We start from the raw sequence: 21,941 nt of genomic DNA on the forward strand, positions 1-21,941 counted from the left end.
CAGTGTACGACTGTGAATGCCATGGAGGTGTTCCAAGCTGACCAGTTTAGTTCACAGCCAAAAACCTGCATCACACGAGCTTCAGCCAAAGTGCTGCTCACACTTCTAGGATGATCTACATAGTAGGGCTGCCACTATGCCTGATGGAAATGTAGCTCTCCGACATCACCTGCTTTGCATTTCTGGTAGGCAACTAGTTTCTGTAAGTTGGCAGTGAATGAAGTGCAGAATAGGTGTATCTCTGTATATATGTGGTGCTTTATTATAAGGATGGCACTCCACTCTGACCTGACTGGAATGCCAGTAAATCATCGGCATAGTGTGCCCTTACCAATCGCATCTTGCGAGTTGGCTACAGAGAGGAGTTTTACAAATAAAGTCCACCTTCATTCCATCCTGCAAGATATTCTTTGCCCACAGTGACATTACTGCAGCATCACATTTCGAAGCATTCAAATCCACAGTCATGTGGGTTGGGAAACACGCTGTCAAAAAAGTGCTCAACCCTGCATCACAATTGTTCCTGGCCTGAAAACTAGGTTCATCTGGTACCTCAGGAATGAAGTCGTGGGCCCGGCATGGTTTCAACGTAGATCCTCACACCTGGGCATACTGCCAGCATTAATGAAAAATGTCTGTTACAGGCTAAATACAATTGGTAAAGGACAAAGATTATAACTGCCATGTCCTCGATAAGATTATAAGAAAGGCCACTAACGTGGGTTTTAGTTTCAGTTTCACCAAATGTTTCCAATGGGAATAATGATTCCAAATCTAAAACTTCATGCCAGAAGCTGTTTTCTCCACCATGCCAGGTAAATTTGTAAAAGTAGCCTGTGCCAAAGTGACTGCAGACACTTCCACAAGAGATCTGTGCTTCCACATGCAAAATGAACCAAGAGCCTAAAATGGAAGCTGCCCACTTTCACGGCCCACATGGCTTTGTCGCTCGGAAAAAAATGCACCAAAGTACTGGAATGCAAAGAAAAAGAGAGACCAACTAGGCAATGCGTAAACTTTCTTGCAAAGCTGATACTGATTGTTCCACTTCTCTGTGGCACCAACAGAGATTGCAAGACTTGAGATTTGGCGGAAATACACACGGTGGGTTGGCATGTCAAAAGAAGTGCGTAGCAATGGCTACTGACCACAAGCATAACAGTAAAATGTCAAATCTTCTGGAACAAAGATACAGTGAACTAGAATATGATCAGGTATTTCTAGTTCACTATAACAGAGGTACCACTTCAGAAGCCAGTGACATGACCAGACTCGCTTCAAAGAACTGCTAGCTAGATCACCTGCTCGTACAAACACTGCCTTCGGATCTAAGGTTCCTGACTTGGTTACCTAGAGTAGTTGTACTTCTTTTTGTTCTTTTTAATTTTTTTTTTGCAAATGCAGAGATAGTTTCACAGTCAGTGCAAGCCAGCATTAAAGCTGCATCTCGCTGGCCCACACAAGGAAACCTCCAGCAGAATTAGCACAAACAGAGCAACCTAAGCACCATATCGACATGGGGAAAAGCCATACATGCCAGTAGCCAGCAATCACCAGACAGTAGCATTTAATAAAGCATGTGTCGATTGTTGTCGTTTTGAAAAAACACTCCCACCTAAAATAAAGGTTTATGTAAAAATAAACAAATTGGAATGTAGGTCTTAATTTTTTTTTCTGACAACTGCCAAGAAGCATATGCATTTGTGGTATCTCCCTTTTAGGGTTGGTTGTTGTTTTGCCTTAAAGTCTTAATTTTTAAAGACAGCAACGATGGGAAAGCGAAAGATAGCACCACCTGGAGGCAGCCAATAAAAATTATGCGGGACTTAGGTTTCACCTTTAAGGGCGTGATGCGATAGCGTAGGCTACCAGCCCACATACAAAGCCCCGCTCTAACCAAACCTTACGAACACACCTGTGTGACCTAGGGTTAACATGAATACAAGGGTTCTGGCAGGCTGATTCTGATATAACCCTCTCAAATGATAGGGGAGGCCCGAGTTGGCAACGCCTTTAACGCTATCGCATTGAAAGCTGTTCCTACTGGTTGCCATTATTTCTAGACCCGTATTTTCTTCCCCCCTTTTTAACCTCTTAATTTATATCTCGAACTGTTATCTATAAATATGCATTTTTGTGAACGCATCTGTTTTAGATTTTTGCAGATAAACATGAACTATTGCAAAGTTTGGAACCTGAACACAGTTTTCTCTATTGACCACAGGCATCACGACAACCCGTAAACCTCAGCATCTTGACTCACTGAGACTGCCATTTTTCAAAACATCGACTACAACGGAAGTTTTGCAACTGGTTAAGATCAAAGGCTCCCGTTAGTACTACCACTTGACAACCCTTGGTAGCTGCCTAGTGGAATGCGTGCCTTGCCCCCAGGACATCAAGGTGCTTGCAGTGTGCTGTTAGGACTAACATAATAACAACAGCCAAGGATAAATAGGCAGTGTAATTATCTTGAGTGAGACCAGATACTGACTGAGGCACTCACATCTGTGCCTGCAAAGAAAGCAAAATGTGCTTGAAACCACAGCCCTGAATCACACGGTTAGCAGCCGGTGTTCTCGTGCAGGCCTTGGGCTTGCGAGCATACAGCAGCCATTAAAAAGATATAAAAAGAGATTCATGATGGCCCCTGTCCCCACTGATTGTTTATGCTCCACGTTGGATCATATCCTGCGACTTCCACAGCTATCGGCAAGGACTTTTCAGTCGTGCCAGTCGTGGAGCTCTGTGAAACCAAACTTGCCTATTTGGCCACTGACATGGCTTTCGCAGACACGGGTGTCACCTGCCTGCCCCTGTTCATTCCAAACACACGGCTAGGCAGGCATTCACGAACAACAGCGGCCAAACAGCTGAAGCTGCTGCATACTCGAGACAGCGTCATGCAGGCAGCTTCGGGCATGCATTTTGACATGCAGCTTATCAAGGTTGACATTGTGATGATCTCAAGTAGTAGCGGGTATTCCAGAACCCCATATCTGTAAACAAAAGCATGTGAGGTACTGACAGAGGCCAAGAAAAAGCACCGCAGTAATCGAGGTGTCAGCCCACACTTCCGTAGGCCACACGAGTGAGCATGTCACACAGCCACGGGTCCCCGCTTCGCATCATACTCGTCAATGTACCACTGCTGGTTGAGATAGACAAACCGAAGCAGCAGCCGGTACAGGGTACTGCGGGCGGTCACCTCCACGTACATGGCCACAAAGAAGGCCAGGAAGAAGAGCACCCCACAAACCAGCGTCACCAGCTCAGAGTGTGTGAGGTCACTCCGGCGGCCAGAGGTCGAAGGGGGCTCCTGGCGGAAGCAGACAATGGTGACGCTGGCACACGCCACCATGACGATGACTGCCAGCAGAAACACACTGTGCAGGACCTTGTCGCGTGGCGAACATGGTGGCAGCCGCCAGTGGCCGCCAGCACGGAACTTTTTGTGCCACTGGTACTGGTACTGGCAGAGCTCGCAGCTGGGCGGTTTGCGGGACTTCTTGCTTAATATCTCCAGCCAGTGCTGCGCATGACAAACAAACGTCAATGACACAAGGCACGTTACCCATGGCAGTTCACTTTGGACAGCAATTAAGCTCAGTTGCAAACTTAACTTGTAAAGACCTTGTAACTACAGTGTTGTGAATAAAGACATAGGAACAGCAAAAAGTGACGATGAACCAAATAATTTCTGTGTAGGCATCCTTAAATGTGAGAGAAAAAAATTACAGGCTGCAAAACAAAACAAAGAAATATGCACGCACATAAGTAGTTATGCTCTTAAATTTGTCAGTATCATTTGTAAAAACTAAAGATACTAGCAGGCAGATTTGCTCGAACAGTTCTATAACCATTACTTTAATGCTTGATCTATGCATGATGACTTGTAAGCTAGGGCCACCATCAAAGTATATTTCAAGTATTTGTTAGTGTTGCATTTGCATGGCATTTGTATTTGCAAAGAAAAAAAAAAAGCCAGTTGGGTCTTAGCTGATTATTATGCAGCTCTTGCACGGTGACCACCCATTAGAATGAAACTCCCATGGCTGCAAGTTACTTGAAGGGGCCATAAGCATCAACATAATGTGAGCTTACCAACTAGTTATCTTTCAAAAATTTAAAACTTGCAAATTCCGTCAGAAACAAAGTTTTGCTAAAGAGAAAACAGTATACTTGCCGTATACATTTAGGGATTTGTTATATGTGCCTTTCTTCACAACTACCAGTGGTGATGATGAGCAAGTTGACAAACTAAATCTAACCATATCTTAATAAAAAATAGCACTAGGAGCATTAAAAAAAAAAAAAAAAAACTATTTTGAAATTCGGAGTGTGGTTTTCAAAGAGCAGTCGCTAAATATCTCAATGTAACACATACAAGGAACGAAAGCAAGCAGGCTTTTAATAGCTTGTGCTGTCTTAATCCCAGAGCAAACTTATAAAAAATTCTTCCATGCAGTTGTGAAGCCTTTGAACAAAACGAGGCTCTGCAAATGTAATGAGCAAGCAAGTGATTGTAGTGGGCCTAACTATTTGAGTGCACATCATGATGAAACAAAATGCCAAGGAATTCATAGCCAAGTAAATAAATGACAAGTCACGATGTTTAGCTTCTATGCAAGGGCTTGTAGAAGTGTGATGCATTAGATAGATGGGTTAGTGCCTAAGAACAATACCGTTGAGTAGTCACTGCCTGTTTGAAAGTTGTTCTGGAACTAAGTTTCATATGGTTCTTGTTGTTGCGTTGGGTTTTATGGCACACAGGCAGCTGATGCCATTATGCATCAAACACATAGTTAAGCATGTTGTGTTAGAAAATACTTTTCTTATTCGTAGGTCAGAATTTGCCTACAAGGTTTACTTCTTTTAAAACAATAAAAACATGAAATGCTTTTTTCTCCTAGTAAAAGGCTTGAATAAAAAAGGATGTGTTTTTATAGAGAGATATAAAATGATCTTTCCTTACTTTCTCAACTTCTGTGTGTGACAGTAGAGTGTGGCTGATTGCTAAGCCATCACCGCATGCTTCACATGTAGGGTTTATTTGTTTGGGGAGCATAAAATTGTGTGTGAGATGTGCATGTCCAATGCAGAGGTGACATAGGATTACTTCAATAAAGCACTTTTGAAGTTAGCACGACTTCCATTCTTCAATTGTAGGCTCAACCAGATGCAGTTTGTTGTTTACTTCATTATACCATGAAGCCTGCCATTTATTTTTGAGTTCACTCTGTTTAAAATTCATGCAGTCTTTACAAGGCATGTAGATCTTTTTTATTCCTGCATTATGATCAGCTTTCTCGTTCCCACTGATTCCCATGCGGCTAGGTACTCAGCAGAACTTTACTACCTGTCCTTGTTTATTAGCTTTTATAACACTGTGTACAACATTTCCAATTAAGCACTGCATCACAATTTTGTGCTGCAGTGCTGTAATTACACTTAGAAAGTGGGAGTAGATTTTAATATTTTTCTTTGATATTGTTTCTACAGCTATCAAGATGGCATAACATTCAGCATTAAAAACTGATGAACACAGAGGTAATCACACCGCTTTCCCTCAATTGTCCTCTTCCCACATACTGCGCCGTTTTTTTCACCAGCTGTACAAAAACCCTTGCAAATGTGTTGACGTGAAGTTTACTTAGTATGAAAGCATGTTAGCGTGAAGTCGCACACATTGGGAAAGCTGTATCATGGTGGTAGTGAGTTCGACGTCTGGGCAACGTTGGGAAAGAGCATCCAGTATGTCTAATTCTCTGCATATTTCTTCAAAGCAAAGGAGTAGTGGCCTGACAACCTGAGGTTTATTGTTGGATAGTGTTAATAGTATTCTGGATGGTGTTATTGTAACAACAGTGTGACAAAGTTGTTTGGGAAGGGACTGTACGGACATGTAAGCAGGGTTCCTCTGCCTGCAGAGGGCGATTCTTTGGTTTCAAATAGAAATGTTTATATGGGATGTTCTGTATACACCAGTTGAGAGACCAAAGTCTAAGTTATGTACTGGGTCCAGCCGTTTTAAATATTACTGGCAGGCTGAACAGAGGACAGAGGAAGGGATCACAAACACAAATGAGCATTCGTGGTCCCTTCCTCTGTCCTTCTGTGCTACCTTTTTGTTCTAAGGTGTGTCATAAACTAGCCCAGCAGCAAGTTTTATTGAATGTAGGGTCGGTCTGCGAGCACCTCTTAAATGTGTGGAGAATTTAAATCCATTTTTGTCTGCCCAGATAGCAAGTCTATTTAATGTTATTTGTATTTACCTCTCACATGCTGTTATGCTGAATGCATAATGGACTTAATAACTGAATACATAATGAACTTTGGGTTTATTTTAGCTATGGAATCCATCTTTACAACAAATGGTGTTGTGCTTAAAACACATCCCTGTAGTACTCCATTCTCTTGGATAAAGTTCTTGGACACAGTTGTACCAAGATGGACATTGAATGAGTGGTTAGAGAGGAAGTTGCTCAATACATTTATCATGCTCCCACGGATGCCTGCATCTGCAAGGTCATGCAGAATTCCAAACCTTTGAGTTGCGTCAGAGGCCTTCTTGAGATCAAAGAAGACCGTGAGACAGTGTATGAATGCTACTCTGAAAGTATTTTTCAGGTGAACAAGATGGTGAGTTGAAAAGCACACTTTATTGAAACCGCATTGATGACTGCCAAGAAGTTCCCAGGATTCAGAGATAAACACTGTGTTAATTATCCGGATGCTTTCAAAAGATTTAGCAAGACAGCTCGACAAATCTACTGGCCTATAACTGCTGGGAGAAGGTGGTGGCTTCCCAGCGTTTCAGGAATGGCGCAACGATAACTTTTTCTCACTCCTTGGGTATTTTTCCCAGTACCCATACCTTGATTAAAAAGCTTTAAACGCACTGTTATGGATGGATCAGAGAGGTGGGGCAGCTTTTATAATGTATTTCATCAAGTCCTGGTGCCATCGTTTTGCCAGCAGAGAGTAGTTTATGAATTTCTTGTATTGTATTTAAACTATTAAAATGTTTGTTGCTGCAGCCGCTTGGAAATTTCTGTTTCTCAGCAGTGCTTTTATATTTTAAAAATGGTTCTGTGTATAATGAAGAACTGGAAACTTTGGAAAAATGGTGCCCAAGTATACCTGCCCGCTCGCTCCTCTTAGCTTGTTTGCATATCTGGAGGTATTAGAAGAGGGACTGTGAAGGAGGAGTAACTGCCATCTAATCTGTGAATTTGTTCCCATACATTTTTAGATGCAACTGAGCTGTTGATCGATGACACATAGCTTCTTCAGGATATTTTTTCTACGATTGTAAGGATATATCTTTCTTTTGTTTTCTTAAAGTTTATAAGGCTCTCATGGGCTTGGTATCTGCAAAAGACACCCCAGGTTTGATTTTCCTGTCTTGCATTTGTGTGTGTAGCAGAGCTTATGCCTGTCATACCATGCCTGAGCAAAGATACAGGCTGTCAAATGTTCGCTCAGTTCACCCACGCTGAGGCTGTCTGAAAAAAATTTCCTCCAGATTGGCTTCCAATTTACATGCTAAACTGAACAAAAACACACAATGTGCACGGAAACAGCAGACAGACGAAGCATACCTTAAGGCTAGCCGACTGAGAACTGAAAAGGAAACAGTTGCCAATATTCTTTCTGGTGTCCCAATGTTCTCCCTGTTTTTTCGTTCTCCTACCCAGTAGCACTGTGAAGGTTTTTTTTTAGACAAAAACCAATGTACACACGTCCTATTAGGCCAAAGCTATGTAATGACCCCGCACATTGCCACAAGGAAGAGGTTCTCTCCCCAGCCTCCAATTGCTTGCACTCAGATTTCTGACAAATGCTTGAATTTACGGCCATTAGTAATCATGGTGGACATGAGCTAGTTGACTTTGCAGCCGGTCGAAAAGCATTTCACATTAGCAAACCTGAACCAATATCATGTCCCAACAGAAGTTTCTGCTCATGAACATGATGCCAATCACTTGTGCACATCTTAATAAACCTGCTCATTTAAATTTAGGTTTTATACGCATTAGCAAATACACCCCTGAACAGTTCAAAATAAGGAATATATAAACAAAAATTCATAAATGCTAAAACAAAGCATTAAGGTAGTGCTGGAACCAAGGCAGCTGCTACAGGCTCCTTTCATTGCAGCCCGACATGATTGTTGCGGCTTTTTTTTTTACCACTTGTGTACCCAGCCTATGGCAGTGACACCTGCAAACTTGGCCATATGTCGCCTCTCGGAGCACCTGTTTCTGGGTCATTTCGTTTACTGCACTTTGCCACCTGCCAGCCGTGGCAGATAGCAACTGGTTTACATTTAATTCAGTGTCAATTCACTTCAATTAAATGATTCAGTTGACTGTGGCAGGTGGTTCTGTGAAGCCACTTATTAAGGGATGATGGATTTTTCTGCCAATGGGGCATCTAAGGCATTTTGAATTAACCGATTCAATTGATTGTGGCAAACTGTGTTGTGACTCCACTTTTCGAGAAATGTTGCATTTCCTTCTGAATGGAGCTTCTAATGATTTCACATAATTAAAGCAAACTCACACTCGCTCACAGTAATGACATCATTAGTTGGGAGCCTGCTGCTCGGCAGACCACTAACACTAATAGAAAGCAGAAGCATGCCTGCGAAGACTAAATTAGGGTTCGCCTCCTATTGGCCTGTATGTACCCTCCAATTTTAGATCACCTGCAACTGGGACAGAAGACATCTATGTTAACAGCAACTGGTTATCAGCTATGCCCAGGCAAGACACTAATATATTCCTATTCAATGTCGCAGAGGTGGGGAGGGGAAGTGAAATTTAATGTAGGCGTGATTGGCCCATGCCAGTTCCTCGTAAAGATAAAACAAAAGCAACAAAAAAGAGCAATTGAACATCAGGGGTCAGGATATTTGAGGTACCTGTAAGAAGAATGCCTGGATGCTCCATTGGGATAGCCAGCTTCGCATATATGTGATATACACCCACCGAACTTAGCCGGTAAAAATTTCCGCCTGAAATCAACTGCTTCCTTAACTATGGGCATAAAATGATTACAAGTTAAGCCCAGTAGCACAAAATAAATCTGTCCTTATTTTGGTCATTGAAAAAAAATGCATTGTTCTGCTAAAACAGCCACAATATTGGCGAGGTTTGTCATTGTTTTCCAAAATTTTCACATTATTCCGTGCCTTTTCTATTTTATTTCCTGGCTTCAATGGTGATAAATCGTTCAGGTGCGTACTACATGAAAGCATATGCGCACGTCATGGGATGTCTCTTGTGAAAGAAAACTGCTCTATACTCCTTAGTCACGGGGAGGAACGAGCTTGTGACATGCAGCTAAACAAGTGACATCAAAAGACACTTGAGGCTCATAAACTCTGGCTCAGTGACTCATGAAGGCTGCACAATGCGTGTGATGTACACTCATCTGTTATGTGAGCCGCAAGTACTGTTCAAGTCCTCCCATGTGCATGCAGTATATCAGCTGTAAACACGCGTAATTAATAGCGTATTAAATGGACCTCCACTGAGCCCAGAACCCTTGAAAGTGTTCGTGTACACACAACACCAACCACATATAAAACAAAATTAACAGCATGAAAACATGCACGCTGGTTGCAACTGATACAAAAAAGTGAGACAATATAATGTAATGTACGGCATATGAATATACCTATATAATACTAATACGTATACAGTACATACTGATATAATAAATGAGACAAAGCTGGAAAGCAAGCACCGAAACCATTTTCAGCTACATGGATGCATTGGCGTATGCGTGTTCAAATCGATTTTCTTTTTGGTAATAATCGCGCAGCCACGGCTGGCGCAAATTTGCTGAAATATTCGCGAAGCCCTGCACTTCGGACCGGAATGTGGAAGGGGCCCATATCGGGGCCGAGCAGCGGGAGCATTAACCTCGCGGTGGCTCCGGCGTCCCCATCGCTCGCTACATCGGTAGGCCGCAACTTGACGCGCAAGAGAAATAGAAACTGGTCATTTCGCGAACACGATGCGAGTACATGCCTTCGAAATGGCCGTGTGACAAGGGTATTAAATTGTAGCTCCTATTTTGTTCAGCACTATATACGCTCAAATACAGTAGTCACAGCTTCATGCGCGCATGTAAGTACGATTAGTACGCAACCATGCCGAACATGGAAGATCGCTCGACTGCCCACGATGGACTCCTAAAGGAGGTGTGAAATGCTGCTAGCCAAGCTCCAGCGCACAAAAAGAACTCCGAGTGCACTAGTTAGCACAGGGCCCGCAATCGATCTGACGCGCGCAGCAGCCGGACCGCGGTCAGCTGGTGATCAGCTGTGAGCGCGCGTGCTCGCCCGCTTACCGTGAGGCATCCACAGTGGATGTACTGCACAGTGCCGGCGCATCGACAGGGCGAGATGAGTGGGTCATCGTCCCGCGCCGGCATGTGGCAGATCTTGCAGAAGGGGCGGCAGTCTTCGGCGGCGCAAGGCGCTACCACAGCAGGTTCGGCTGCAGGTTCGATGAGCTGCTCGATGGCCGAGTCCGCTGCGGTCACCGCCGTCGCCCAAACGTGCACCTCGGGCTGACCCGCGTCGTCCATGGCCCGCGGGACAACTCATAGCGAGTCACGGCGTCCCCGCTTCTTGAGGGGGGCCAGCCTGCGACCTCCCCGATGGTGTACGGGTTCACGCCCGGGAACGCCGGTCTTTGTTTACGCGTCGACTCGCACAGAACGTGGAGGCAGTGACGGCTGCAGCGCTGCAGTAGCGGCGGTGGTGCGATACGGTGGATACGGCGCGCTAGACAACAGCACCGCTCCTGCGAGGAGAAGCAACCAATGGGAGAAGCGCGCGCGCATGTGGTACGCTCACGTCAGCGCAGGGATCGAGCGGATGAAGCGGTGATCAAGGCTACGAGCTTGGTGAGCCAGCTGAGCAAGGATTAAATTCCGCTCATCCAAGGCTCCGATTCCTGCTGCTGCTCCCCTTACTAAGTTTTCGTGCGCGCTCACTTTTGAAGCCGTCCATAGACAGCGTCGAAGTTGCTCTTCGCGGTTCCGCTAGATCGCCTCCGCGTCGGAGCATCGACCGCACTCATGAACGTGTTTCAGTTTCCCGCGCCCTGCGCACCGCCGCTCACATCTCAATCCTGGGGCGTGTGCTCTTCCTGGCAAGCTGCCCCGCCGCTTTCGAACTCGACTGCCCCGTTGTGGAAAGGGGGAGTCCGATCACGCCGACACCACCCAAACAGGACCGCGTCAATCGGCAGCTGCAAGGTGCCTCCTCTCCCGCATCGGCGCGGATGCACCTGGACCCTTCCGTCGCCGCCTCCGCGAGGGCCTGTTGCCAGCGGGCCTCCGGCTTGCCATGTGTGTTTCGCGAAGCGTCCCGACAATCCTGACTGAAGCTTCACCGGTGTCCAACGCCCTCGATCGTAGCCGAGCGTACCAGGAGCCTGCGCGTCGGTGGTTCACTTGACTACTACTGTGAAAGCGTCGTAGTGGGGACGAAGCGCGCGATTCAAATTCGTCCTGCTCTACACGTACGGCTGACGTGACTTCAGACTCCAGCGAAGACGCAAGACCCATACATAGGCTCTAGAAAGACACTGGCTGCAGCATGGCAGCGCGATCGGCCGGACGGACTATGTGAGCTGCCCGTACGGCTCGGTCATGCGTCTCGAGCTGTCCAACCATGATCGATCCCAAGGTGTTCGTCACGCTGCTCGTGATTTGCACGGTGTTCATCATTGCAGCCGTCGTGGGCGCAGTCTGTTTTCTGTGAGTCGCACACGTTTAGCAGGACGATCTACTCGCGCGCGTATTCGCTTTTTGTGCTCTCATAAGCCGCGGTTCGTCACGGGCATGATTGAGGCCGCCTTTGGGCAGATTAGGCGAGTTGGCACGTTTCCATCTAGACATGCGAGAAAAAAGGCAGCGCGGTAGACTACACGTGCAGAGGAGATCGCTTTATTTCACATTGAGTGCCGGAAGCAAAAGAAAGGCCTTTACAGAGAAGCGATTCGCACCGAGAACCCGTTCGCGCGGCCGGTACTCCTGGACGGTAGCCAAAGTTGCGGTGCTTCCGCGTTGCTGCTTGGAGCGCGAAATGAGCGCTGCACACTTACGTAATGGTTAAAGAGAACACTTTTCTCCATGCAGAGGCGATTTTGTTCCTCGCCGCCCAAATAGAAGATTCTCGATCAAGCAAATTGGGATCTATTTGCTAAACAACTTGTGTGTTCTTGTTCGCAGGTGTCGAGTTCTCAAGAAAGATTCCCGCAGGAGGCTCAAGGACGACTATGTCATAGTGCTTGATGTGAGTAATCAATTTCGTTTGGTGTACATAATACACTGCCTGCGATGGCCTTGCCACACACGGCCTCGGCGGCCGCTTTTCGATGGAGGCGAAAAGCAAGGCGCCCGTATGCTGTGCGATGTCAGTGCACGTTAAAGAACCCCAGGTGGTCGAAATTTCTAGTCCTCCATTACGGCTTCTCTCATAGCCCTAGTCGCTTTGGGACGCTAAACCCCACAAACCAAACATCCGTGAAGTGACCACTGAACAATCAGTGTTGAGCTGTGGTGACAAGCTGAATGACCACACCACATGCTCGAGGTCTCGGCACAAGTGATAGTCATTGCCAGGTAACGACTGCATGTGAGAAGCAGATCAAGGAGGCATAAACTAAACAGGATCGCAGTCAGCTTTCAGTGGATTTGCAGTAAAGGTTAGGTAAGAGATGGAGCTTGGTATCTGCTCCTGTTTCTTCGTTCACTCCTCCGCACATTGAACACTAACATATCCCACGGCAAGGATACAAAGGCACGCAAGTTGCCTACAAAGTATCCCCCTCTCCCAAATGGCATTTACTTTTTGGCCAGTGTCCAGCAAGCCACATGTTCCCCGTACTGTTGCTCTTGGCAAGCCCTGCAAACTGACCTCATGCAGTCCCTTTGGCGCCAAGCCAGCCCCACAACGAACTCCTTGAAAGTTGCGTTTTCGGTGGGGAGTCAAATTGCAATGAACATTTTTACTTTGATATCAGTCCAGTTTTCTTCAGACAACTGCTGGTGGTGGTGACATGCATTTCACTTTCTGGCCTGTAGTCAACGGAGGTCAAATTAATTTTCTTCTCTGCATTGCTTTAACTGCTAGAACAGTGTGCATTTGATTGCATCTGAAAGGACATCAAAAAAAAAAAGAAAGAAGTACAGCCTTACAGGGCTATCACCTGAGAGCACACTGACATTTCAAACCAGAACTCTGCAAGTGGTTGTGGTTCCTACAGGGGTCTCAGAAATTGGCCTTCTGGGATCTTCTTAGAAAAGAGCACGTCACAACCATGTAGCTTGATTTTGAGAGCTGCACGACTTACCTGGTAAATGAAGTTTGGGCCACGGTGTATGCTGTGCGTCAGGAACATAATTTATGGTGCTTGCTGTCAGGAAAGGAAAAACTTCCCACATAAGGAATTTTGTCCAAAAAAAGTAAGAGAGGGGAAAAAAAAGGAGGATATCAGCCATGCTGATAAGCAGAAAGCAGTACCCAACACATTGCGTTTGGGTCTTTTGGCACTCAAGCCATCGAAACCAGTATTACGTTCGTCAGCCTTTATCACTCGCCAAATGGGAAAAAGAAAAAACATCACTATAATGCTCATAAGATCAATGGGAGAAAAAAAATGCCCACCATCCCTATATGTGGAACGAAAGCACACTTGTTTAACAAGCTTTTGGCCAGATTATTTTTTCTGCCAGCATACTCTCTCTAGCTTCAATGAATTATTGAAAATGGACAAGACGATTATAAAAATGATGCATAAAAAAAATCCTGGATGGAGATGTGTGGTGCTCACAGGAAATTTACACACCTTCGAGGCATGAAACACACAACTGAGTCAATATGGTTTCAATGGTTGCCACTATCACTAGTTTCTATCATCACCATTAAAAAAAGCTGCCAGCACTATGTGGCAGTACGTTCTCAATACTCTTAGTAGAGAAATATAAACGGCACCAGGGTATAAAAGGCAGAGCCACTGTCAAATACTGTTTCTGTCTTCAGCGACTGATCCGGTCCCCATCTTGCTTTTCTGCTCCTTTCCAGGGAACGGAACCACCACCCCCGTACACCTGGAGGAGCGCGCGCTCAGACATGCGTCAATAAATAGCCTTTCTTCTTGTTTCTGTGCGGAACCGAGAGGCCGGAAGTCACTTGAGATCATCGGGGGCACTTGCACAGCAGGTTGACACTGCTTCCCGCTGTACCAAACCAAAGTCCTCCAGCCCAGCCAGTTGCAAGAATGCCTAGAAACCGTGGTTCACCAGGGAAGGAGGGAGGCTGTCTGGGGTGCCTACACCATTTCCATGCACTTCACGCTTCTTTCTGGTGACCAGGAGTAAGCAATGACAGAACATTTGTTGCTTTCATAATTCGCCAGTGAGACATCTGCATAATAATTCATTTTGTTTCTTGTTTTTCAATCCTGTACTCTTCTCTAACGCAAGCAAGCCTCCCAGTGGTTACTTTAACCCAAAAAGAGACAAAAAAATCTGTTCGGACACAACGGAAGTTGTGAAAGGCGGCTTAGGATTGAAGCGAATGCTAGAATCACCGGCAGCAATGTTTCAGAGCAGTTTAAGCTGTTTGTCGTCAATAGTTCCAGGCCTCACCCAGCTCCCTCACATGCTCTTAGCATTCTAGGGAATTTTGCAACTGGATGGCCTGAATGACTTTTGATGCGCGAGCTTCTAGGAAGCATTGCACAGACGGGCTTGCTACACCACATTGGTCCACACTATCCAGCACAAGGGCACAGCAGAACCTGCACTATCCTCTGCAAGAAATGACTTGTGTTGCACACGTGGAGCTGTGTCCTTGAAGAAAAAATGTGCAGAAGTGCAAGATGTAATCATTTCAACACTCCCACGCCGGCCCCAGAACGTGCAGTTTCCTGACCCACGGGTGTGCCACTTTGATTCACTGACCGTGCAGTCAGCACACACAACTGGGGCAAATACGAAAGTGCTGGACTGGTGCCTGAAACAGGACAGCACCACACTGGAGCAAATGGGCACTTTCGGGCTCCCACATGCATCCGACCAGCATCTGTGAAGCGTGTAGTCTCCAGCGAAGGCTAGATCAAAGGCGTTCACACACCCAGTTCCAAGTTTGTCACAGTTGCAGCCAACATAAAACGGCGCTCTGACCCTCGGCGTTTGGAGGCAGAGTGTGCGTGCGGCAGTGTCTCTCTGACTAGGGGCACGGTACGGTCCAGGCGAGTCGGGCTTGTCAGCCCTCCTCGTCCATGTGCTCGGTCTCCTCTCCGGGGCCGGCGACCAGGGCAGCGGGCAAGGGTTGGCCCCGCTCCAGCAGCTCGAGGCGTTCTGGATTGGCCATGCTTCTCCGGATAGCTGCCGGGTCCTTGCGGCTCCACTTGAGCAGCTCGTCATGCATCTTGGCCGCACGGGCTGGGTTCAGCGTCCAGAGGCAACCCTTGCGCTGCTGTGCCCCAGGCTTCTCTATCTTCTCAAAACATTTGTTTAAGGAGAGGTTATGGCGCACCGAGTTCTTCCAGCCACTGGGCGCAGTCCGGAAGTAAGGGAAGTTCTCCCTGCATCAAGCGTGCACCCGGAGAAAAGAGTGAATGTTACTCGTTTCTATGGCAACAACAAATTTACGTAAAACTTGTTCTCAAAAAAAAAAAAAAAAGAAAAGCAACTGCATCTGCCTCAATTGTCGCAGCTGACTAAGGACGTGAGCAACAGTTCTTGGGTTTTTGCGCCCCTTTGGATCCTGCATATCCTGCCTGCCTTCAGTCGTGCAGGTGAGCCTGCTGTTTCTCGATTAACGTCATTTGGTGCATTGTACTACAAGAGATGACACAGAACACCAGACACACTAAAGAAGTGCATACAGCAAACACTAACTACGCATACACATGCAAAAAAAAAGTTGAAGGGGCTCGTTCACTGATGCCCGAGTACAGGCAAAGAACATAGCAGCAAGATGCTTGAAAACATTTACTCCAAAAGTTCTAAAAGTAAATGTGCATGCGACAACATCTACTCTCTCTCTGTGATAATGGAATCAGGAATGCATGTCTGGCGATTTTGGGCTAGAGGCGCAATGCGAGCCTACGACTGCCTTTCTGTAGCATACGAGAGAACTTGGATTCCAACTTTTGCAACCACAAGTATGGTTCGAAACTACTGGCCTATAGGAATGCTAAGTGCTTTGGCTGCCGTTCGCATCTTCCAGGGACTTTTGTCTCTAACAGTTCATTCTCACAAGAAAAGAAAAAAAAGTGAGAACTAATGGTGCTCGGTGAATCCAGCCTGCTCAAACCTGGGAGGCAATAAGCCGGCTCACACCACTCACGTCATGAAACTGTAGATCTCGTTGACGGGGAGGCTCCCAGTGCTGCTATTACGCAGCGCCATGGCAATGAGACACGAGTACGAGTAGGCTGGCTTGGGGTAAACACCAGGTGTCAGGGCGTCCTCAGCTGGTGCCATGTCGTGCAGTGAGGCCACCACTTCGGTGTCCTCGTCCGGTGACGGCGGCGACATGGGGTGCACAGTCAGGTGGTCCAACGAGGTCGACGACGATGTCTGCATAGTCGGTGCTGCACCGCCCAAGTTGCACAACAGTGAGCCACAAGGTATTTCGATGCAACTGCACAGCGAGACTCTTGACTGGCTCAAACACCACTTCAACTATAGCATTCAGAGTGCTTCAAAGCCACAGTAAGCAATGCCTTGAATATGTAAATCATTAGCTTGCTTGCACTCAAATTTTGCAAATAAACTTGTTTGATGAATAAAAAGTCCAGATCTGTAGTGATAAACAAAACAAAATCTGGCAGTAGAGGCACTTGAGGCTTAGGGTGCCTCGATGTTGCCGCGCGCCGCTGTTGAGGGTGATAACACGCTTTGTACCGCATCGCGCCGCTGCGGCGTCATTTTGATTTTAAGCAGCTGGCCGTGTGGTCGTCCCTGCCACGCTCGACCCTGCAGCCGGTCAGCGCGGTCATGCCGATGCGCGGAGCGCTCCTTAAAACCAAAATGGCGACACTGTCATCACCCTGAACGGCGGCGCGCAGGCAACATCGAGGCACCCTACTGATGATGATGATTTGTGACTGTACCCTTTGTATCGGGTGGGCTCAGTAATGTGCCCTAGCCGGATGAAATAGAGGCTGTAATAAAAGCGCCATCTCTTGTAGAACAAATGACGGAGAACTAATTTCCTATTGTTTGCTTTTGTCCTTCTTCAGCCAGCGATAGTGGCGCTATGTAATCAACTGCTGTTTTCTGGTTCGGCGGTGGTACTGGACTTTTGATTCATTCGCACTTAAACAGGCAAGTACATCACCCACACATAACATTGAACAAAACTTGCCACAGAATGTCACTTCTTTCCAAACTCTGAGCCCAACCAAGTCACTGGTCTAGCCAAGAGAAGCATTCTAGAAGGGCCCGGGGGTGATGCAAGTCAGTACCAAGTGATACAATCCTGTATGCTTCTTCGGTTAAATTGCTCGCTTATTCATGCTGAAATTTGGTGCACAATGGCAAAACACAGTCTATTCTTCTCAATACCATGTTTGGATACTTGCCTGATTAAATCAGAATTAATTAGAAGCCCACATCATCCCACCACCTGTGACCCAAAACCTGCAGCTTTCACATAACTGATGCCAGTCACACCACTGGGAAGCTGTCCTACGGAGGAACATCTGTTTCGACTTTGATGTAATAACGATTAGGAGAGAAGCAAGCGGATCATTTGAAATATGCTTTTTCCAGTGTTTTAACAATATTGAACACAGAGAACGTCCGCACAAAGGGCAATCAAAGTTCAAGTTTATTTTGTACCTGCCGGAATAAAATGATTTCATAGATAGTAAGTAAGTGAGAAGTCCTGATCCCTTTTGACACAGGGCAGGCGTTTGCAGATGCACCAGATATGCACCAGATGGCGCCACCAGTTTCAGTTATGCGAACGGTGCTTGTTTTGAGTCGTCAATTCAGCAGATGGCACTAATCGAATCAGGCAATTGGGTATATTATCCAAATCTGGTTTTGAAAAGGATGGATGATCATGCTCTTGTACACCAAATTTCACTGGGAATGAGCAAGTGATTTAACCAAGAGGAGCGCTTTATGGTTTGCATTTAGTGTTGCAACAGTGGGTGAAGCTTCCTCCTGATACATGAAGCTGCAGAATAAAACATGGTGAGAGCAACATGTTAGCTCATATATACCCTCTTGTCAACATCACAAAGCTGTCCAATGTACTAACATGATCCAACACGGTAATTTTTCGATAATTTCACAAAAAAATCATATAGAAGCCTTTCTGCGATCACAGATGCTGAATCAGAGGGAATATATTCAGTTTACTATATCCCACTTGTTTTGTATGTCTAGACATGCTTAGATGTTCTAAAGAACTCGAAACTTCACGTGCGTGACACAAAAAACAATGCATGTCATATTCAATGCAAAGGTGCCTAGCCAAGTGTCCTTCAGGACCCCTACTGTGGGAAGTAAAGTTTTACCAACCAACCAGGTAGAATCGCCAACACATACGAATGCTATTTTACTGCGGAAGCTCGCTACGCTATGCACTGAATCGTGCAATATCTGAATGAGTTGGCTGGTTGGTATTGTGCAGTAATGGTCATGGTTACAACACAAAGAAATGAACACAAAGTTTCACTCGTTTGACTTGTCACTGACACCTTTGTGCTATAACCATGACGACAGTGTACTGCACAAAAGTGACAGCACTGCTAAATGTGACCGTCTCTAGGTTAGTTGACAAAAGAACACTGACATCTCCACTACACAGATCAGCACGACACGTCGCCCCGGTGATTACCACACTTCACTCGGTCACCTGAAGTGGCCGCGGAGACGGCTGCCGCGAGAGTCACGTTCAACTGCAGCGTGGTCGGTGTCGTCGAGGTCCGGTGGTGAGGTGGCAGCCCCGTCTGCGGGTCGACCAGCAATCCCTCGAGGCCGTCCAGGTCCGAGATTAGCGAGATGCCCGTGGACCAGACCGAGGGCGGTTCGAACGCGTCCAGCGAGTCGTCGCCTAAGCCGCAACGAAGCTCGCCCGCCGGGGATAGCTCGGCGCGCATGTCCGACTCGATCATCTCTTGCAGCTTGAACGCCTCCTCGTACAGCTCCATGGCGAGCCTGCGACAGATGGTTAAGCACCCTGAGGTTAGCGGCGCGCTGGCGACGCATGCCTCCTCGGTCGTCCGGTGACGAAGTCATATGGTAATCGGAAAGTGATGCGGAGAGCCAACTCAGACCACACAGATACGCAAGCACATCCGACGTTATTGTCGACGCGCTGATTAAGGCAAGTTAAATACAGTCTCCTTCAGCGCATTTCTCTAACAGAAAGCTTCGGTGATATCTAAAGAAGCGTTCTCCCCGAGACCAGAACGACACGAGCAGTGTAAGCGAGAAATTATTTCCTGCAAATGATGGTGACACCTAAATGTGGCGCGGCGACTGACGATCGGTGATCTACCCGCCAAAGATTAACGTTCGTTCCAAGTTTCCAGCATGCTGTAATTATCGCGAACGCCTGGTTTAAGCTCCATAAGCGCAGTCAAACAGTTACGCGCCAGGCAATAACTCCAAACGGAACCGTCAGCGTGACAGCACGTCAACGCGAGGAGCCTTCAAACCCGGCGCCTCTTCCTGGCAGCCAGCGCGCAGCGGACCTCGGAAATGTCCGCGCACCAGCCAGTTACGCACGGCACTCGTTTCGTCGGCGCTTCGCGCTCACGACTGCTAATTGATATTCTCACTCTTAGAATTATTTTTACGCCACGAAATGAAACAAAAAATTAGACTCTGCTGTTCAGGAAGGTCGTTAAACGGCGCGACGGACATTCACGTCGCTATGACGCCCGGAAGGGGCTTTGTTTCGGAGGCGCGCGCGAGAGCAGTGGCGCTCTCGTTGAACGACTCACCTGGTTGCCGCGTGTTTCGGCGCGGACGGTGATCTCGAAACGTTTCTGGATGCTCACATTAGTTCCACCAGTCGGTTTTCCAAGGGACAGTGCGATGCAAAGACAAATCTACGGCCGCACACCACAGCACCTCGAAATTTCGTTGCACGGACCCAGGACAAAGGGGAACCGAATTTGAAAACGACGGCCTGTGATTGGTCGGCACCGATCACGTGGCTCCGGAAGGCCTGGCACCGATTGGTCGGAGCATCGACCATGGTGGAAGGTGTGGCAAAAAGCACATGGGGTTGTGTTTGTGCGGAAAGGAGGTTCGGAGAGACAGTACGCCAAAACAAAAGGCCAGAACGCAGAAAAAACGGTCAGCTGAGCGCGCCGTTTGTCTTTTGTTGCTTAGCGAACGCAGTGCGCTCAGCTGCTGCCTCGATCCTCCTCTGTTGTGCCGTGCCTCCGGCTCCAGCCGCCGCACCATTTGAGTTGAAGTTGTCTAGGCAGCTGCTGAAATAAGCGGATCTTAAGTTTGCGTGTACACAGTACATCAGTCGCACCACCGACTCAGGTAGTGCGAAGATATGTCACCAAGCATATATATGCGGGCACACCGAATGAGAGGGGTTTTCAAACGACGCTGCCCAACAAGGCGCTACAGAGCCGAAATCACAAATGCCAATTTGATCGTGCAGTGTAACAAATCGAGTGAGCGAAGGCCATCCTACGACAAAACGCAGATATCTAGCACGATTAGTCCTCTCCACCAGGCGCAACGGATTGCTAGGGTGTGAAGGTGGAGGGCGACTCGAACAAAAGGCCGCGTTCTCGCAAGTGCATGGTAAAACATCTGGATGGAAAAGTTCCTCGGCATGTGATTGAAATGGCGTGATGACCTTCTATTGAAAAGCATGCGATGTCTTCACTTCAGGTTAGCACTCCAAGGCACTGGAATGTGCTTAGGCAAGCCAATGCTTGAGAACAATTTATAGACATGAGCAGGCTTGTCTAGAATGCCAGAGTGGTGTGCTGTGCAACACATAAAGTGAAATATTAGCGAAACTACCTTCTTAGGAGCATGAAATACAGCTTTTTACTCCTTGTAAATCTATGCAGCTTTGACAGGATGCAAACACCAGCTCTGAAAACCAGTACCTGTCCTAAATTTCTGATTCATTTCCTTGCAGCTGCTCAGGCGCTCTAGACAAGCTTGCTCAGTAGTCACCCCTGTACGTAACTTCACTACTGTTAGATATATGGAGTGGAAAAACCGCTGGGAGTAGATAGCTTTGTCCTTTTTGAGCACTTTTTAAGATCAGCTTTTAGTTTTAACTAGCTCTGCGTAATCTGTTAAAAATACCTTCCTGGTGACACCGATACTCTCTATATAAAACTTAACACACTTCAAGCATGAAAAATGTTCTCTCCTGCATTACAGGTAAGAGCTTGTGCCCTCCAGTGTGACACACTGGTCCACAAAGTTTGTGCACTCAATAACATAATTCAGAGGAGGACATGATTCCTAGGGTAAGTAAACAATGTTTGCACAACTGAGTGTCGCATGATATCATTGTTGCAAACCTTGGGTCTCTATGCAGAAAGGTTCAAGCAGAGCAAATATTTAGCTTCTCCAAATTTTCTCCATTCAAAGAAGAACCTAAAAAATTTCACTCAGAGAAGTAGAGAGTTCTAAAAAGAAAAAAGTGTGACCCAATTCTTCTTGGCTAACATGCAATACTCGGAGCAGCCAGCTGTTGTAACCGTCTTTGCGCCTAGCTCCTGTACACAGCTCGAGTATTTGTGCAAACACCTGCGAGAAACGCAAGAGCATGGGACAAATGAGAGCTGCCTTGCAGATGATAAAAGAAAGAAAAAGGACCACAATAACGGCACAAGTGCCAGACAAGGGATGAGACCGTTTTCCCATCTTGCCCTCCACCTTCTGTTGTG

General features: G+C 46.7%; 2 protein-coding genes and 1 long non-coding RNA gene across 5 annotated transcripts; 1 reads left to right on the forward strand and 2 right to left on the reverse strand.

The window, feature by feature from the left end:
• Window positions 1–734: 734 nt before the first annotated feature.
• On the reverse strand, window positions 735–10,914 carry LOC146181472 (E3 ubiquitin-protein ligase MARCHF8-like). Its single transcript, XM_084576528.1, has 2 exons — window positions 10,366–10,914; window positions 735–3,532 (listed from the first exon to the last, which is right to left on the reverse strand). The coding sequence occupies exons 1-2, from the start codon at window positions 10,603–10,605 to the stop codon at window positions 3,101–3,103; spliced, it is 672 nt and encodes a 223-aa protein (XP_084432654.1). The 5' UTR covers window positions 10,606–10,914; the 3' UTR covers window positions 735–3,100.
• Window positions 10,915–11,070: 156 nt separating this feature from the next.
• On the forward strand, window positions 11,071–14,236 carry LOC146181473 (uncharacterized). The gene is made up of 3 exons (XR_014700209.1): window positions 11,071–11,784; window positions 12,259–12,322; window positions 14,114–14,236. It is a non-coding gene; the product is annotated as an uncharacterized LOC146181473 (long non-coding RNA).
• A 1,062-nt stretch (window positions 14,237–15,298) lies between these two features.
• LOC146181474 (forkhead box protein N4-like) lies at window positions 15,299–20,511 on the reverse strand. Of its 3 annotated transcripts, none has more exons than XM_084576525.1 (4): window positions 20,007–20,511; window positions 18,914–19,215; window positions 16,388–16,634; window positions 15,299–15,620 (listed from the first exon to the last, which is right to left on the reverse strand). In XM_084576525.1, exons 2-4 carry the CDS (start codon window positions 19,206–19,208, stop codon window positions 15,299–15,301), a joined length of 864 nt encoding a protein of 287 aa, XP_084432651.1. In that variant the 5' UTR covers window positions 19,209–19,215; window positions 20,007–20,511. The 3 variants fall into 3 exon arrangements, with proteins under 3 accessions (XP_084432651.1, XP_084432653.1, XP_084432652.1); XM_084576527.1 differs by lacking the exon at window positions 20,007–20,511 and adding an exon at window positions 19,559–19,957; XM_084576526.1 differs by lacking the exon at window positions 20,007–20,511 and adding an exon at window positions 19,522–19,957.
• Window positions 20,512–21,941: the final 1,430 nt, after the last annotated feature.

Source organism: Amblyomma maculatum, chromosome 8 (genome assembly GCF_055883805.1).
Source record: "Amblyomma maculatum isolate TAMU_Amacu chromosome 8, ASM5588380v1, whole genome shotgun sequence".
NCBI classification, from domain to species: domain Eukaryota; kingdom Metazoa; phylum Arthropoda; class Arachnida; order Ixodida; family Ixodidae; genus Amblyomma; species Amblyomma maculatum.

Bases quoted from the DNA above. Each gene is read 5' to 3' on its own strand.
- LOC146181472 (XM_084576528.1), bottom strand. From the start codon at position 10,605: ATGGACGACGCGGGTCAGCCCGAGGTGCACGTTTGGGCGACGGCGGTG. The intron at 3,533-10,365 runs GTAAGCGGGCGA...TGTCATGCGCAG, and splicing joins TCCACTGTGGATGCCTCACG to CACTGGCTGGAGATATTAAG.
- LOC146181474 (XM_084576525.1), bottom strand. From the start codon at position 19,208: ATGGAGCTGTACGAGGAGGCGTTCAAGCTGCAAGAGATGATCGAGTCG. The intron at 16,635-18,913 runs GTGACCGAGTGA...TGGGCGGTGCAG, and splicing joins CGTCTCCGCGGCCACTTCAG to CACCGACTATGCAGACATCG. The intron at 15,621-16,387 runs GTGAGTGGTGTG...CGCTTGATGCAG, and splicing joins GAGATCTACAGTTTCATGAC to GGAGAACTTCCCTTACTTCC.